The sequence below is a fragment of the Cheilinus undulatus genome, linkage group 8, assembly GCF_018320785.1.
Source record: "Cheilinus undulatus linkage group 8, ASM1832078v1, whole genome shotgun sequence".
NCBI classification, from domain to species: Eukaryota; Metazoa; Chordata; class Actinopteri; order Labriformes; family Labridae; genus Cheilinus; species Cheilinus undulatus.
In genome coordinates this window covers 26552075-26571615 of record NC_054872.1, presented here as the reverse complement: position 1 = coordinate 26571615, position 19541 = coordinate 26552075, and the positions used below count along the sequence as shown (strand labels likewise).

Here is a 19541-nt window from a genome sequence, read left to right as displayed (position 1 = left end):
GTGTGTGGAACTGACTGGCTTTGAATATCAAAATTACAAAACTTTTCCTCTTTAAAGAAAAAAAAAAGACCTTCCTTTTTAATCGGACTTTTAATGTGGAGTACTGTTATGACCTCAACAAGGTTTTAGCAACGTTATAATTGAAGTTTTTACACTTTCTCACTCTTTGATAATTGACATTGCATCACTGTTATGGTGGCCTTTTTTTTTAATTCAGTTAAATTTTAAGTGATTTTGTGTTGTTCTTATTTTCTATCAGTTCAGTGGTATCACTATGGACAGTGTGTTTATATGAAATATACTTTGATAATAAAATTACACAGAAATGTATAGATATTTATTCAGAAATAAAGCCCACTCAAATATTGATATTACATGAAAGAAAAACGTACAGAAACACCATGCCGCAAAAACTCACATATTAGAAAGTGTACTTGTTTAATTTATGATGACAGATACACTTAAGTTGCATTCACAGACATGGCTAAATAAATATATTCCAAGACATAATCACAAAAATCAGGTTTGAATCAAGAAAAAAAATCTGATTATGCAGTAGGCACATTTTACTGAAGAACTGTATTTCTTAAAGCTAGCCGAGTTCTTAAATTACTTAAATATTTCCAAACATCTTCAAAAGCAGATAAATTCTTCATATTCTTTTGTAACAGGATGTGTCTTCTTATGGTGGATGCCATCTGCTGTGAGTTCAGTCATTCAGGCTTATACTCATAACACTGTATTATGTTATATTTTTACTCAAACCACCAATTCAGTTTCTTTTATGTTTTATGATGACAAAGAAGTTATACTTTATTATGAAAATGCGACAAACATATTTAAATACATGTACTCAGAATCCTAGAGACATGCCTTATAGAGAAATGTCAGAGTGATCTACACACTATAGAGGAACCCAATCTTTGGGGGTCTGACATCTCTGGTCTGTACAAAAATGTCATATTCATTTCTTAAAATAAGGTGTTTATCAGGTGAATGTGACTCATAATGAGTAAATGAATAGGAAATAAATACTTAATTATATTTAAGTTTTTTCACGGCTTGACAACTCTGTCATAGCCCATGGTGTCTGTTATTTGAGGTCTAGATGTGTGAGGTATACAAGTAGGTGCTGCTGATGCTCCAGTCAGGGGGGAAGTCCTGCACAGCGTGACCTTTGACATGTCTCTGCATGGCCACCAGGCTGTTGCAGAACTCCAAGCACACGGTGCACTGGTAGGGTGCCGCCCCACCGTGAGTTCGCAGGTGTTTGATCATGGCTGAGTAGTCCCGTGAACGCTGCCCACAGAGACGACACTCGAACGGTTTCTCTCCTAGAAACGGAGGGAAGAGAGGGGAGTATATTTTAGAAATGCCCTCAAAGTTACCTGTCATTGGCTGTCTGGACAGAAGCTTCAAGTATACATAAATGGACACTTCAACAAGGCTACCACAGACACTATGTACTGTGTTTTAATAAACTCTATCCTCTCATAGTGCACGCACTTTGAGGGACATGATTCTTCCTGTGAATCATTCACCAACTCTTTTCTTGGGGAACTCTGAAGGATTGAGAATTGTGTAATCCCAGTGGAACGATAGAGAGAACTCTGTCTTCTGTGACTTCAACTTCCTAATCTTTTTCCTTTCTGAGCTTACAGTCACAATGGACTTCCAGTCCTTCACCGGAAACAGAGAGGCTTTGCTTGCATAGAAGGAAATTTCTTAGAAGCAGCATCTCTTATGACTGCCACACATTAAGGAGAACCAAGAAATGCTTTCTGCTTTCTATCCATGAGTTTAACAAGCCCTGGCTTTTGCTCTGTTATCTACGTACCTCTGTTATCTTCAAAGCTTACTTTAGCTAACATTAACTTTGCAGCTTCATCAGTATAGATATCCTTTAGCTTTAATTCTGTTATCTACGCAGCTCCGTTAACTACATAGCATACTTTCGCTAACGCTAGCTTCATAGCTTCTTTAACATAGATATCCATGAGCCTCATGAGCTTTAGCAATGTGAGCTACATAGCTCCGTTTTCTACATAGCTGAATTTAGCTAACATTAGCGCTGTAGCTTTGTCAGTTTAGATATCCATGACCTTAATGAGCTTCAGCTTAACTCTGTTATCTACGTAAGTTTTTTCAAATGTTAGCTTCATAGCCTCATTAGTATAAATATCCATGAGCTTTGTTAGCAATTTAAGCTACATAGCTCCATTATCTCAGAGCTTAATTTAGCTAATGTTAGCTAACCATTATTTTCATAAACTTTAACTTAAGCTCTGTTATCTATGTCACTCCTTTATCTACATAGCTTACTTTAGCTGATGTTTATTTCATAGCTTCATTAGTATAGATATCCATAAGCTTTGTTAGCTTTGTTAGCTACATAGCTCCAACATCTACATAGCTTAATTTAGCTAATGTTAGTTAACCATTATTTTCAAAAGCTTTAACTTAAGCTCTGTTATCTATGTCGCTCTTCTATCTACATAGCTTACTTTTGCTAATGTTAGGGTTGTAGCTTTGTAAGTATAGATATCTGTAAGCTTTGTTGGCTAAGTTAGCTATGTAGCACCATTGTCTATGTAGCTTATGCAGTGAACAGAGCTATGTGAGCTACAACATGTGAGCTATGTTTGCTACCCTAATGAAGGACAAGCTGTTTTATGCTTAAACCAGACTGTTTTTGCAGCTTTATTAAATACTTTGTGATTAGTTTTTTCTGTCAGGTTTTTAATTTAGTATCCTTACCTTTACCCTGAGCTAACCAAAATTTTTGTCTGATTTTATCTTGAAAGTTTAGTGTTGTATTTGACTTATGACAGGTGCAACATCTCACAGTAACATTCTGTATTAGAGGCAGAATCTGAGTGCTGCAGTCAGACCCCTCTAGCACAAAAGGGGTGGACCTGACCTAGATCAATTGGTTAATTATTATGTTAATGAGTCTGGGTGGGTGGCACCCCTGGTGAACCTCTTATGGTCTGGACTTGTCAGGCACATGTAGCTTGTATTAAGTAAGGTAAGATATTCATATTTTAGTGATTTTCAGTGTAAAATACTTAATATGTCATGAAATTAGGTTACCTGACCTATTTTGGTCAGACATGTCCTTTAGATTAAAAATAAATAAATAAAAAATCCACCCCCCCAAAAATTTTTTCCCAGGAAAATCAGCAGATACATTCAGCACTAACTTCGTTTTTGCCCCCTTCTTTGCTCATTCGTGCAGAATAGTCTCCCTCATTTAAAAGCATTTATGTACTCTGCATGCTTGAAGGTTGCAGGTTTCCAGTTCCTGTTGGTGAGTTTTGTTGAACTTAATGGAGCTGGAACTACAACCTGCCAGGGAGACAGTCAGTAATCTAAAACACAGCACTTTATTTTAGAATCTGTGAAGCATATTTATCACTGGCCCAGACTCAAAGCTCCCGAACAGCTTTAGTTATTTAGTTTATCCTGTACATGACAAAGTAACTCTGAGTGAATCTTTGCCATGGTAAATGTGAACTAAGGCTGTTTCTGAAACCTGAAGTCCGTCATTTTGTGTGGCACCTACCCCACTGCAGTGCTTGAAGAGATTTTAGAATAACTGCATCAAAACAGTTTATCAGCGGTTCATTTGCTTTCTTTAGCTCTTCTAGGGCATCATTATACTTTTTGCTCCATTTCATAGCCAGTGAAAAACTCCTCAGTACCACTTTAATGGTAAAAAATACACAAACAATCGAAACAGTTTTTTTCAAACATCAGAAAGAGTCGGGAATCAAAATGAGTCATATGTTGTGTATTTTGTCTATACATTCTCATGCTAAAAATGACTCAGTTTTGTCTGGAGTCTGGAGCAACATGTCTCATACACATAAGCAACCACAAGTAAATAATCAGACAACCAGCCATGCTACCTTTATCTGTCCAGTGAATTTTGCTTGAGTGCTTATAAATGCATTACTTTACACATGTAATGTAATGCATTTATAAACACATTTATTTATTCTGATGGATAAATTAAGGGCATTTTTGGCATTCTTACCCGTGTGTACTCGATGGTGCGTATCCAGTTGATGTTTCAAACTGAACTTCTTGGGGCACAGTTTGCACTGATATGGTTTTTCCCCTTTTAGTTCCTGTCGATGGGACTGAGGTTCATGCTGGGCCATCGCTGCTCTTCCACAGAACTGACACCCTGTGCAGATCTCACCTGTGAAATTAGCAACATGTCAATGTGTAAACTTTTGTGGTGGACCTGGCAATCTCTGTGGTCTGGATTTTCATAAGAACAACGAGCGCTAGAAAGGGTGGTTCAATTAATTTAAAGGCTCCAGGCAAAGTGTAAAAAAAAGATTAAAAGCAGTCATTTTGAATTTGAAAAATATATCCAAATCTGAAATATAAATACCCAAAATACCAAACAAGGTTTGCTCTTATTTTGACATGTCCCTATAGGCCAGGTGTAATTGTATTTATGGGCCATTCTACAAAATTGGAGTCCCATACTAAAAAACATTGGGATGTGGCTGACCCAAACTCCAACACATACATTTCAATGAATGAAAATATTATTTAAATGATTTTTGTATCATTTTTTTCAAAACGGTTTATTTATATACAGTGCTTAACAAATTTATTAGACCACCTGTCATATTTGTCTCAAAGACCATCCAGCATCATGAAGTACTTTAATGCAGACTCTTTCATTTTCACTTAGCCCTCTGCATTTTACCATTTTGAACAGGAATGAGGGATTTCAAACTGAATTCACCCAAATTTGAGCCAGCTCACTGGGCTTCTCTGAGAAGGCAGAAATTAATCAAGCATAACATTCGACCACTAAAGCTAATTTTTCTGTTCAGCAATGTAAGTAATTAACTATAATGATGATATAATAATATAATGTTCAGTCTTCTACTCACATCAAAGTTAGCTACAGTGTTCCTCAGGGTTCTGTGCTTAGACTGATTCTTTTCACTTTTTATATGCTTTCTCTAGGTGACTTTATGCCATAGATTTTCATCGTTATGCTGATGATACCCGGCTGTATGTATCCATGAAGCCTAATGATAAAACTCAGTTTTTTAAACTAGAAGCATGCCTTAAAGACATTAAGACCTAGATGACCAGAAATGTCCTGCTTCTCAGACAAGACTGAGGTTATTGTGCTTGGGCCCAAACACCACTGAGAGGCTTTTTCTAAGAGTGTAACTGCCTTAGACAGCATTAGTTTGACATTGAGCTCCACTGTGAGAAATCTAGGAGTTCTAATTGATCAGGATATGTCCTTTAACAACAAACATAAAGCATGTTTCAAAGACAGCCCTCTTTCACCTTTGCAACAACTCTAAAATCAGACAGATTTTGTCTCAAAGGGATGTTGAAAAACGTGTCCTTGCTTTTGTTACCTCTAGATTAGACTTCTGTAATCCTTACTATTATTGTTATTATCATTGTCATCATCATCATCATTATTATTATTATTATTATTATTATTATTATCAACCGTATTGTTATTATCATCTTTATTGTTTCTACTGCAATTATCCCATATTTTAAAGTGAACTTAAAAAAAAGCTAAAACTGCATTTTTGTTATCACTTTTATAAATCTTTCTCTTCACAACCATTATTTTTGCTAATGCCAGTATTACAGTGATCATTGCTTCATCTTTTAACATCATTCTTTCATCTATAATGCTTACTAAACCAGTTTCATTGAATCCAATAGCAATACAACTTTACTGTTATGATAAATTAACACTGATCTATTATAATAGGGTATAGTTTTTATTATAATATTAATGATTAATGCTGGTCTATTATAATAGGGTATAGTCTTTACTATAACAGCAATGATTATCACTGATCTGTTATTATAATAGGGTATAGTCTTTATTATAATATTAATGATTAACGCTGGTCTGTTATAATAGGGTAGAGTCTTTACTATAATATTAATGATTAACGCTGGTCTATTATTATAGGGTAGAGTCTTTATTATAATATTAATGATTAACGCTGGTCTATTATAATAGGGTAGAGTCTTTACTATAATATTAATGATTAACGCTGGTCTATTATTATAGGGTATAGTCTTTATTATAATATTAATGATTAACGCTGGTCTATTATTATAGGGTAGAGTCTTTATTATAATATTAATGATTAATGCTGGTCTATTATTATAGGGTAGAGTCTTTATTATAATATTAATGATTAACGCTGGTCTATTATAATAGGGTAGAGTCTTTACTATAATATTAATGATTAACACTGGTCTATTATTATAGGGTATAGTCTTTATTAAATATAAATGATTAACATTGGTCTATTATGATAGGGGACACTCTTTATCATAATACAAATGATTCACACTAGTCTATCATAACAGGCTACATAGGGGGTACTATCTAGACCTGCCCTCTTTGTAAAGTGTCTTGAGATGACTTTGGTTGTGAATTGGCGCTATACAAACATAGATTGATTAATTGATTGACCCAGTAACTTTAGTTGTGGAAAGTTCACACACTTTGATGCCTTCTATATCAGTTTTAACTGTCATTGGGGACTCTACTAAAATGTTTTGTATTAAATGCTTCTAGTTATTTACCTTTTAGTCCATCCAAATGAATGGATATGGAAGTTGATAATAAGTAATTATATTTAATTGATGATAAGGTTAAAGTCCCATTCCTTGTCTTAAACATGTATTTGTGAAATTGATTGTATTGAATTAAATTTGACCCATCTTTTAGGAAGCAGTGGGCTGCACCTGTCATGCACTCAGGGTGATCTTACTACTGAAATAGTGCATTTACTACTGAAACACTGGTTATTTTGTCAAAATAAAATATCTCTCATTCTCAACCAACATTTTGTGATAACGACTGTTTAGGTGTACGTCTAATTGCAATGATCAAAAATTCTGAAGGCAATACGATTAAATTTAGAACTTTTACAAAGAAATAAGATATGTAGAATTTAATTAATCTTAAAATCAACGTTAAAAAATATGAAAAAATTGATTCAAATCTACTTTGCTGTAAAAACCTTTTAAATTAATGTTAGAAAAATAGTCTTTTTAATAGTCTAATTTTTATGCTGAATAGAAGTCTTTGTTGTGGTAGTGACAAGTTTGGAGAAAGTTAAGTTATTAAGAGATAGTTTGAAAATCCAATATGAACATTGAGTGTAACTTAACATCTCTATATATAGTGAAAAAGATATACAGTAAAAAAAAAAAAAAAATGAAATAACATACACATTTTAATCAAATTCCAACTCTGAATTTGAACCAGTTCAGTAGAATGGCCCATACACACATATCTAAGCTCAATTTTGGTACAATAGCTGTGGTCTGCCACAACTTAATTCAGGAGCTTTGTAAAGGGACTTGAACCCGGCTGTTGGGGCCAGGGGTCCTCCCTGGGGACCTTTTTAGGTAATCAAAATCTATTTTGTTGTATTATTTCATACATTTGAAGCACCTTATTTACATTGCAAAAGTAATTTTAGAAATCTATGTTATTTGATGCACACCTACAATGACTATTTCTTGAGTTTTTTTTAGAGAACAAGGCCCCATACGTTTGCTTTCCTTCGCCCATCGGTAAAACTTATTATCTGTACAATATACTCAGGCGCAATCCCTGCAAGAGACAACAGTCATATTGTTACAGAGTTATCTGTTGGTTTCTGCTTAAATAGGGAAATACCCACGCTTAATAAACAATGTGATTCTTACCACAACACACAGTGTGATTTTATGACCTTTTTAGATGGTTTTCATATTTTTACAAAGACATCCTGTTTAGCTAAAGCTAATGAAGCTATATTAGCTATATAAGCTTCTGTTACATTTACTACAGCTAACACAGCTTTAGTTACATGGGATATGTACCTGCATTACCTACTTAGCTAACAAAGCCATGTTAGCCCTAGCTACATTTGCTAAAGCTCATGTTACTTAAGCTTAAGCTAACAAAGCTATGTTGGCTTACAAGGTAACATTAACTACGTAGATACATTAGCTTTAGCCAGAGCTAACAAAGCTAAAGTAGGCCACCGTTTGCGTAACTACTTCTAAAATGGGTCTATGCATAATTTAATCCCGGGTTAGACCTCTGACCTTTTATTCTGTTTTGTTGATGAAATGTTTTTTTAGTTATTTGAATGTAGTTATTTCTTGAATCTAACTGCCAAAATGTTTTAAATCCATAGAAGAATGCAGAGGAGAAGCCCATTTAACCGCGGGCCATAATTTTGAACAATCCTAATTTACTGAGAAGTATATTAACCCCTAAAACTTGAAAATTTGTGGTAAGGAGTGTCCCCTTATTGTAAAGGTTAAAGGGTTGAACCCCAGCTGGGGCCTTTCTGTGTGGGGCTAGAAGGATCTGGGTACTACAAGCAAAAAATCTTGCTTTTGGACTTCTCCAAGGTAGGTGACAGGACTTAAACTTAATCACACCAGGCACTAACATGCAGCTCAGTGATGCAGTAGTTAAGACTGCTGCCTTACAGTGTGGGGGTTCATGGTTTGAATGCAGAGCAGGAAAAGTGTACATAGGAAGAGTGGCAGAGTCAGAGGAGGAGAAAGCGTGGTGGAAAAAGTAGAGGAAAAGAAAAAGTATGATAAAAAGAAACGTCCATTCCTCCTTGGTATGATTTTGTCCCAAAGTATTTTGTTTAAGTTTTTTGTATGCATTATTTTAACCACCTGTAAAAGAGCATGTCATTTTTAGCTCTGCATCCTGCTCTGACACACAAATTCAGTTTGCATCTACTTTTCCTGTCACTTTGCATGCATGTCTCCTCTGCAGCTATATGCGGTGGTGATTCTTAAACAATTACAAAGGTGTGATTTTGAGGTTAACTTAGCAACTGTGAAGCAGTCTGACCTTACACGTTTTTAAAGGTTTCTATGGTGAAAACTAAGGGGCCTCATAGTGTAGACAGGATGCTGAAACAAGAGGAGGGGTCTGGAGTAGGGGAAATTGAGAGAACGAGAGAAAAAACCACAACAATTGAACACACACCACTCTAAACACAACCTGCTTAAACTTGCTGCCATTAGCATGTTTCCTGTCCAATATTCATCTCCAGTTGTTACTTTTAAAGAGAAAAAACATACAAACACAAAGCGTGATCATGAAACTTCATATAGCAACACCAAACACATGGATTTAAACACATTTCTGCTACTTTGAGAATGTCTGGAATTTCGTAATAGAGGTATGGATTTTGAATAAGAGCTAGTGTAGCACCATGATGTAATAATAGATCTAAGCAGACTACACTAAGATCACATGTAGAGCAGTGTAACCAAAGCCTCATCTGCTGTTGGGGACATAATGTTCCACAGAGCTGAGATATCAAACATCAGATTAACCGTGTTTATCAGCTGGATTGCACACAGCCAGTGATCATATTTGCATGTTCCTACACAAATGTACACAACACACACACACACATTGTTGCAGCTTTTTGACTTACTTCAGTCCTGTAGTTAAATTTTGTACACAAAATGTAACCAAACATTCGTGTATGTATGTAAAATCTGAATATATGTATGTATTTGGCTCAGGAGAAACCACTCTTGCGATGCAGTACATACTGTATAGCATGTATCTCGCTTTATCTAACCACACAACTGCTCCTGCTGCACCGGAGCTTTCAAAACCACAAGCCTCTTTATCACTTTCCATTGCGTAGCTAAATGTATGAAGCAGGAGTCTGCCAAGCAAGGTTAGGGGTCATGGCAGATACTGTCATGTTAAATATATTACTTTCAGTCCAAGTTATTTTAATGCAGTCTGTTTATGCTCAAGATTTCTGTTTTGTAAAAGGAAGTTTTTCTTTGTCACAGTAACTTTACTAAATGTTGCTTAGTGCTGTGCACATGGTGGATTCACTTTATAAACAATACCATGGTCTAGTGTAGTGTCTCAAGATAACAGGTATTATGGATTGATGCCATACTTAAAAGATGTATTGATTAATAAAAACACTTTTTATTATGATTTTCTCACCTGACAGTGTGGAGGCTGGATCAACAGAGAGATTTTTACTGCACTGCTGGGAGGCCTTAACTCTCTCTGTGCTGGTTTTAGGTTCTTCCTGGTAACTGAAATAAAAAAGAAGAGAGGTGTATATTAAAAAACAAAATTAAGTAAGTAAATAGTAACACTGTTGTGAAATAGTCTTGGGCCACCTTTGGCTTGATTGTTTAGCATTATTTTGATGGAAATCAGTGTGTGATCACTTCATTCAAATATTGGACATGTAAAACATGTAAAGCACACATTTCAGAACAAAATGACCCCTACAGTCAAAAGCCCATATTTAGTATGGCCTCCTTTTGCCAGGGGTGGAATGTATGTAATTACATTCACTCAAATTACTACAGCTGAGGTATGAAAAATAGCTACCCAGCACTTTAAGTAAATTTTAAATGACTTACTTTGTACTTTTACTTGAGTATATTAATAGTATAGTAATATTACTTCCACTGAAATACATCTGAACCAAACTTACTGTACTTTTACTTGAGAACAATAGACTGGTACTTTTTCCACCTGTCTTTTGCACTTTATTTGAGTTAAAATCAAAAAGGGAGACATTTTTCTTAAATTTGTTTTAGGAACAATCATGTTTACCAGGCAAAATATCCAGGACTTAGCTTAGGGTCAGGGGCCATGCTCCTTAATATCTGTTGTACCTGTTCGACACTTATGTGCTATTTTCAAGCCAAGATTAAAAACGGTCAAAAAAGAAATTGCACACATTTAAGGGGGAAAAATGCAGTTTCACCAAAGAAAAACAATCCTTATTTTACATCTAAATGTTCTCAAACCATTCTCATCATAATTTTTACTCTTGCATCCTTAAAAAAAGCTTTTTACAGTAACATACCATTATCTGGGTAGGAAACTACTTTACCAGTTGGTTGACTTTACGATGTTTGGGACAATTTTCAATTGTATGCACAGTAAGAACAAACACAGGGGCCCAACAGAAAATCGTTAAGGAACAAGTTTTACAGCTTTTTTGGGCTGAGTGGCCAAACTTAATACATAATGATGCCGTGTAGCTGGCATAACATTCTTATAGCTAAAATGTTGAGTTTGAAATTTTACATTTCTGTTGGCTTCACTGAAGTAGCTGTGCTAACTATTTAAGTGAAGCCCCAGAAAATCTTGTTTCAACTTAAATCTTTATGTCGCCTCAAAAAAAACCCTCAAATGTGTTGTATTAACTAGTTAAGTTATCAAAGGTGCACTGTATTAATCATAACTTAACAACTCAACATCAAGTTTGATTTTTAGATGTTCGATTTACTACTGTGAGATGCAAGCTTAGAGATTTTAAGAACAAATATCAATTTTGACTGTTTAGCTTTTAGCTACAAAATGAAACTTCAGTGCTTTGTGACAGGCCATTTATCCCCGTTGTTTCTCATCATCAAATTATTCTCATGCTAAAACACTTTGCAGCATAATACAGCTGATCTGTGTCCATAATTGGGTAAATGTTATTTCCTTGTGAATTTCTGACACACATCGAATCTTATGATTTTCTGTGTGACAACTCTGCACAGGAAACACAGTGTTACACCCACAAAATACTTAAGAAAAAACACCAACTCACTGATAAGTTCAGGTACCTATATAATTCTGAGCCTCATTTCAGTGCAGCGATGCCACTTTTGAATGACCACAGCAGGAATAAAAGCTGAATTTTGTTGATTTGTGGTTGAAATTTTTAATTTATTATATAATGAAAAAGTAAACGGAAAACATTGAGAGATTTATACTATTGATTTTATATTTCAGGAAATGTAATGTACATAAAATAAAATAAAACCTACATGGTGACTACTTTTCAGAGGTCCACCTAAAAGTCTCAGTTGAAGCTTTCGGGGGAGCCGAGCTCCCCTTAGCTCCCCTGTAATTCAAACTATGTCTACTTGGACTTTTTACTCTAGTAATAGTTCTTACAAAGATCCCTGGGGAAATATGCAGCAGTTTGAAATCGAACATGAGTAGGTGCACTGATGGACTAGTTGATAAGTGACTATGTACAGAAGTTGGTACTCTAAGCCAGTGGCCCAGGTCTTGACGGGGCCTGCAGCCTCCTTCCTCACATTCTATTAAAGTTATTTTTGGGGAATTTTTGAAAGGAAGCTGAAGAGAGACAGGAAATATGTGGAGAAACAGCGGGGGAAACCGTGCAACACAACAGCGCAGAGACTAGGAATGGATCCTGCGACCACTGTGTTAAGGACTACAGGCTCTCTATGACTAAATTGGCATCTACCTTTCCAACTGAGCAAAACCAATGCCTGCTTTCCCCACTCTAAATGGCAAATAGACTTGAGCTGGTACAGCGCTTTTAATAAGGCAAGTCACTCCCGTTCACATCCATTCACTCACTGATGACGAAGTTGACAATGTAGAGTGGCCATCAAAAGTAGGTGATCCCATTCATATTCATTCACAACCGACTGCAGCAGCAGAGGGAGAAATTGGGGTTGAGTGTCTTTCCCAAGGACACGTCTCCATGTGACAACAGGATCAAACCAAACCTTCTGGTTGAAAAATAACAAACTTTACCTCTGAGCCGTAGTCACTACTAAGCCATATCCTCCCCACTCTCTCTGATCTCCAGTGCTACCAAAAGGCAAAAAGGACCAAAAGCAGCTGTTGAAGTCTAACATAGTGTTATCACAGACTGATTTCTTAAACAGGCTGCTGTCTCCTTCTAAATCCACAACCACATGACATGATAAAGACAGAACAGGATATTTACAGTTGTTTGCCCTAAGACACCTAAATGTTTTGAGCTCTCTATTTCTGTTGCACAGGAGGCCGTAACTAAACTCTGAAACTGTGGGTGGAAAATCTCAATTTCTGCTAAGGAGGGGAGAAATTTAGGGGGCTCCCCTTCATACAGTTTGGTTACAATGCGTGGAACACTGTACAATATGCATAGACTTAAAGAGAAAAGAGGAAGATTGCTAAAAAAGAGGAAAAGTCAAAGGGGTTTCACTCTATCTAGTACCATGAGAGAAGAGTGGTTAACTCATTCAGAGCCAAATCAAAGACTGAATGGTTTGAATAAACGAAATGAAGTTCTCATATTAAATGGATTATAGAAACAAAAGTAGGACTTTTGTGTCATGGGTGGTTGAAAACTTGGATTCTGATTTGACAAAAGTAGAAGTTTGTCACTCAAGGACAGACAGGGAAGGGTTAACAGGTGAAACTGCTTGAGTTGGAAAGTTTAGTCTCATCTAACATGAACATCTACCCAAACAGCAGTGAGTCAGGTACAGTGTCTGTCGTAAGGGAACAACTGAGCAGATTCTAAATGACTCTGAGAGGAAAAATGAGGAGACAGTAGCAAAAATAATTAACACGTTTCCAAAATCATGTCTGCCTTACCTCGCCTGAACGCTCCCTGTGGACGCTCTCTTGCTCGACCTTCTCCTTTTAAAGATTCTCTGCTTGATGATGTTGCCCGTCCCTGCCGACACGGGGTAAAAGTTCTGTGTGTAACACGGGTGAAAGGCTGAGTATCCCATCACTGAGCTCTGGAAATGGGGGCCGAGAAAGGGGAACATGTGGGGGGAAGAGAGGGAGAAATGGTTTGGGGGTTGAAGAGGGGGAGCTGCAACCAGGTTTGAGTACTCGGCTAGGCGCCTTAGGGTGCTCACAGAGCTCCACATGTTTGCAGGGAATGGCCAGGAAGAGCTGGTGATGACACTTTCTCTGTTGAAGGAAGCAGGGGACATTTTGGGCTTTTTTACTGGGGATGGGGGGTGATTGTCATTCTTTGAAGGATCAGGGGATGAACTGTTTTCAGTCATGATGATGCAGCCTTCCTCCTCTAATGAGGAAGATTTCTCCTCTCCAACTTCTTTCTCATTTAGATCATGAACACTTTCTTCATTGTCCTCCTCTTTGATGCCTGTAGTTTCTTTCCTCCCCTCTCTGCCGTGAAGATTGTCCAGCTGCTTCCTGCACTGATCCTCCAGCGACTGCATCTCCAGCACCTGAGCAGCTCTGAGCAGCAGATGCAGGTCCTCTGCAGAGACCTCCAGAGTCTGTGCATAGGTGAAGTCCAGGACCTGCTGGAAGGTGCGTGGAGAGAAATACTCCAAGGTGCAGTGGACTGGGCTGTCTGTGTCTCCCTGGGCTAGCTGCTGTGCAAGTGTTCTGCTAGCACAGGCCAGGACCAGACGGTGAGCTCGGAAAGTTTGACTCTTCACGGAGATGATGGCGTCACAGAGTGACCCTGAGCGACGTAGGACGTCCGCCTGCTCCAGGAAGTGGAAGTATTGGGTGTTGTTGATTCGGATCATGTCTGAAGTTTTTGGAAAACAAGATAAAAGTGTGATAAGGGAACAAGAACATGAAGCTATTAGATTCAGCCCACACCTTGTTGAAATCAGTGTAATCAGTTATGTGACATTTGAAATGTGTGAAGAAAAAACACTCTCTAATTGGCATGCGATTAACAGATACGTTCTCTGTGGTTTACAGATTTCCAACTGTTTCCACACAGCAATGTGAGAGCTGAGGGGGCAGAAGATACCCAGAATAATTGTATTAGTTTATATAGTGGCATCTTGGTCTGAAAGTTGGCAGCATTTTTAAAAAGGGTTTTATTTTGAAAACAAATCAAGTATTTCAATCTTCATAACCACTAGGCCTTTTTCACAAGACTCTAAAAGGTGCAAAAAAAAAAAAAAAAGAAAAGAAAAAGGTTGTATCTGATGTCGTGACTGAATTTTTGGTCAATGTGTGGAAATGTACTCAGTTTTGTGAAAGCTTTGATATCCAGCGCTCACATACACTCTGTAAAGCCACAAAGCCCTACCAGCATACGAAACCATGACTAATGACTGTACAGCGGAGTAAACACGAGTGAAGTTTCAACATCAACAACAATAAGACCGTATTTGGTCACAATAAACAGCAAATACAAGAGCACACAGGGGTGGAATATGTAAATATGTAAGTATGTCACAGAAATATTAGGAGTCTTTTGTGTAAAAGTGAAAATACATGGATGAAAAGGCTGCAGCTGCCTGTCGAGACTACCGGAAGCCTGAGACGTTCTCTTCACACAGTCTGAAGTCTCTAATGAACCTTTATGATTATACAGTATGTGGTGAGTTTCTGCTGCAGAGGTCACAAGTATTGTCAGCAATTATGGAGGCACTTTTGTTTTTTTGCACGATCACAACCCCATTGGGTTGTCTGATAGTGACTGTAAACGGAAAGTAGATGAGAAACAAAATGACATTTTGTCGCCCATTTACTGGAATTCTTTTTGATGTGCATGCATATTTGCCAAAAAAAAAAAAAAAAAAAAAAACCCAGCAGAAAAGATGTGAAGGCTCTCCTTATCTTAATGTATCATGAATCAAATCAATAAGTTAGAATCAGAAGAGCCATGATTTTAAATAACTTTGTTGTAATTTTATTTTAAAAAAAGGCATATAGTGGTGAAAATGAAAGTGACATGAAAGCTGCATCTGTATCAAAAGAGGAAGGTTTACTTTAACGCTTTAATGTATTTGATAAGGGCTGTAGGCTTTGAATTTAACATGTAGCAATCCTTTTCAAGGGTAAAAAGAAATAATAATTTAATGGTGTCAAGAGTATGGAAAAAAAGTATTCAAATTAAGTATAAAATGTCGTCTGTGTTCATGAATATAAAGTAGTTATTGAATTTGTCACATCCACGGCTGCACTGAGCTACCGTATCCATCTATCTGAATTCTAATACGACTGTGAGTCGTTTTAGAATTTATATAATACAAAATACAATATGCCATCATATGTCTTTGGCCAATGTCACAAGATTTTACAATACTTGAAAAAACATTTGCCCAATTAAAAAAAAACTATTGTTAATATCATTCTAAATTTGGTGAATCTGCACGCACAGTATACAACAAAGAGACAATAAAGAGACAATAATGATAATTATAAAAAAGCACATAAAGTGCTATGATTTTTATAAAAGTACTTTAAAGTTACTGATAAAATAAATGTACAATGTGGTGTTTTATTGATAGCATCATAAATAAAACTAGGCTGACCTTGATAAACAAGTTGTCATTGAAGGTGAGAATATTTTTAGATACTATAAGGGTGACACGCAATCATGTTATTATCATGACACAGAGGACGGAAACTGTAACATACAAAACCGTAGGTCAGTCAGCTTTCTCCATTAACACTAAAGGACTGAAAAAAAAAAAATCACTAATTTAAAATCCGTCACTACAAAAGTAAAATGAAAGTTAACCAGAGCTGCACTAATTTTAGATCGTCGTGTTTAAACCTTTGTACTGGTTTATAGAATTTATGTTTCTTTTTTTTTTGTGGTTCTCAACTTGGGGGTTTGCATTCCCTTCGGGGGTCGCAAAACACTGAGAGGGAGTCCCCAGATGCCTTCCAAAAGAATAAAGAATATTTCTAAAGATTCCCATTGTATATTTTTCCCATTTTTTGTCAAAATATATGCATGAAATTGTTTACATGTAAAAAACACATGATCATTTGGTGAGATTTAAGCTCTAATCAAAGTAATTAAAAAAAAAAAAACTTAAAATGTAAGTCTGCACATGACTATTCTTGAATAAGTACAGCTGTGTTCAACTACATTTACACTAAGGTACCATGGGGGTCCCTGGTCTCTGGCACTGTTATTTGTGGGTTTGTGGGATGAAAGTCTGACAACCACTGCTGTGCCAATTTACGTTGTTAAATACTGTACATTTTATGAACGGCCCAACAAGGGACAAGAGTCGCTATAATATCAATGCAGCACATCAGCTTCATGCTCTGTACTGAAACTATGTTGAACTACATTGTCCCTGCAGAGTATTATAATGGATGTAAATATATACAGGCTGTTGATTCCTTGAGTTCCGTCTATTTCTCTGTTCAGACATTTTAGATGTGTTGTTGTATTTGCTTGGCTAACTGAGCACCAATGAACATCGCTTTGAGCACTCTTCCTACTCATACTGATCTGATGTCTGTCATGTTGTACTCGATGATGTATAGGTTTTTTTGTGAGGTTGGATATGTTGTGGTAACCCCCAAAATCAATTCTTTTATTAAGTATAAAATCCTTCTCAAGTAAGTCTAAATCCTTTACATCTAAAGTTTGAAGTCATCTGATATTGTCACAAATTGGCTTGTGCAATTCTAAAAATCCCCCCTATACTTCTCTTATCCTCAGTGCGCTCTTGCAGAGCAGTGACATAGTTAGTATCTTTTCATGCTCACTGTGGTTAGAGTTCTGTTTGCAGAATAAACATGGACACTTGCAGATGTTTTAACACCCTTTGAGCTCACAGCAGCCTCACATGTAAAAGAGAAGAGTGAGAAGACTGAACTTTAAGGCTGGTAATCCTCACCGGTAGCTGTTTCACAGGAGATGAAAGGTGAGCAGTGTTAAAGTGTATCTGTTTGTGGTTTCATGTCTGTGTAGCCCCAGAAGTTAGAGAGCTTTGTGAATGAGACACTTACCTGTTGATCAGTGAATATGGTCCTTGAAGAGAGATGATCAACCTCGCGTCATGACTGTGGAGAGACTTGTAAAGGGACATGTCTGTCTGGGTACAGTTTTTGGTGAGGGACACGGTTTCCTCTTCTGTCTTTACAGTCCCTCCTCTTCATCTTTTCTCTCCCTTATTGGTTCACTGATACTCATACTGTTAAATTGATAGCTTTTTTAAATAACAGAAAGTGACTTTGTCACATATTGATTCATTATATTTCATATAGTTTAAGTGCACTGAGTAAAAATAAACATACATGGCTAAATAAAGTTATAATTTACACACTGAGATGAAGTTTTCTACACATGTAAAAATATGAGCAATGTTCTTTTGGCTGGGTAATCAAACTTCATAAACATCACATTCTGCGCAGTAGATTTCCTCTTAGACATGAATGTAAACATGAATGCCACTCAAAGGTGAAGCTACACTAGCTTTCTTGTACATAGTATTTTATGAGAACAATGCTCTTCTGCAGAATAAAGGCTTATCAAAGAGCATGTGTTTTTATTTGTTTGAGTCTGAAATTGAGAAAGAGGGAGAGAAATGAGGACAGTGGTTAAAGGGATATTTGTGTGCCCCACTATTGCAGTATTCCTGTACCTGCTGTACACGCTGGTCACTACGCTAATACTCAGCTCTGTGTTGAGACAAAAACCACTTCAAAGACCCCGATGTAGAACAGGAAACTTACAGGCAAAAGGCCAGTGGTACTGATATGCAGTGCTGCACTGAAAGCTGCTCCCTTTAAATAGATATATATCTGCTTCGCCCTTTTAGAGATGATAGACTATGGTGTGAAAACCGGAAAAAAAATAGGCCAACTGTAGAGAGCGGGTCAGTTTAATAGACCTTTACCTTACCATTGTGTGCCTTGTTAACACTGGCCTTTTAATGATTAGATAAAAGAAGAATAGTTGTGTATTTGGGTTTTTCTTGATTCCAGACTTCTAGTCCTTTATTTGCGTTGTTTTTTTCTGTTTGTTTAAAAGAGGCCTGTGGATATTTCTGACAAACACCCAACATTAATGTCAAATCAAAGTATACGAACTGAACTATGTCTCCAGAAAGTGGACATTCAGACAACTAATATACAGTACAATTGTACTAAAGAAGTTGAAAATGATTACGTCTGTAAGTAGTGGAAAAAGATTTTCCAAATAATAATTACTCGTACATTAATGTTGGGTTGACTTGACTTTTTAAAGTTAAACTACATCGTGGAAACTTTCCTATACCTAAAAATTCAGTTTAAATCCAACCCAAAATAACAAGCAGTTTTCTTCAAATTAACATGTACTTCATCCACTGCAGTTGTCCCTTATTTCTATCACATTCTTTAATCTTGAAAATGAATGCCACCTGAGGTTGTCCATTTTATTATAGATGCTCCCTACAGGTGGGACTTCTCTGAGTCAGTAATCTCACTCATGGTGCAAAAGTGTCTCATGCCCAAAGGCATTCTGTTCTGTTTACTTAAAACTAAAAATGTGTTTATTAACTCAGAAAAATAGAGCTGAGATAGCTGTTGTGGATTTTAATTAAACTCAACTCATTTTTAACAATAATAATAATTTTATTTGTTATGACTTATGACATAAATGCATTTTATAGGTGCAGTTTAATAGTGGGTAAAAGCAATTATATGCTATAAAAACATAAAAAGTTGAAAATACTCAAATTTTTTTGTAATAACTGGTTATGTTAAAGTTTTTAAGTAGTGGAAAGAAATTTAAAATATAATGTGTTTCTCATCCACTGCCTTTTTTTCCCCAAAGTTTTTCACTTATTTTAAGTTTGAACTATCATGCTACTTAAAGTCAGCTAATTTGATTGACTACAAGTAACAAAGACTAAAAGATACATTTCACTCAGAAAGTGATCTTCCCCAGAGTTCAGTCTATCATCCTAGCTGTGGTGAAGTTGGTCTCCACAGCCGGGACTTCTCTAACTCT

General features: G+C 36.5%; 1 protein-coding gene across 1 annotated transcript; it reads right to left on the bottom strand.

Annotated features, from left to right (window-relative positions):
• Nucleotides 1-450: 450 nt before the first annotated feature.
• Nucleotides 451-17641, bottom strand: zbtb32 (zinc finger and BTB domain containing 32). Its single transcript, XM_041794152.1, has 5 exons — nucleotides 17555-17641; nucleotides 13445-14366; nucleotides 10031-10125; nucleotides 4040-4207; nucleotides 451-1334 (listed from the first exon to the last, which is right to left on the bottom strand). Exons 2-5 carry the CDS (start codon nucleotides 14362-14364, stop codon nucleotides 1105-1107), a joined length of 1413 nt encoding a protein of 470 aa, XP_041650086.1. The 5' UTR covers nucleotides 14365-14366; nucleotides 17555-17641; the 3' UTR covers nucleotides 451-1104.
• Nucleotides 17642-19541: the final 1900 nt, after the last annotated feature.

Excerpts from the sequence above, each read along its gene's own strand:
- zbtb32 (XM_041794152.1), bottom strand. The coding sequence starts at position 14,364 with ATGATCCGAATCAACAACACCCAATACTTCCACTTCCTGGAGCAGGCG. Across the intron at positions 10,126-13,444 it reads ACAGGGAGCGTTCAGGCGAG|TTACCAGGAAGAACCTAAAA; the intron begins GTAAGGCAGACA and ends TTTTTATTTCAG. Across the intron at positions 1,335-4,039 it reads GCACCATCGAGTACACACGG|GAGAGAAACCGTTCGAGTGT; the intron begins GTAAGAATGCCA and ends CTCCGTTTCTAG.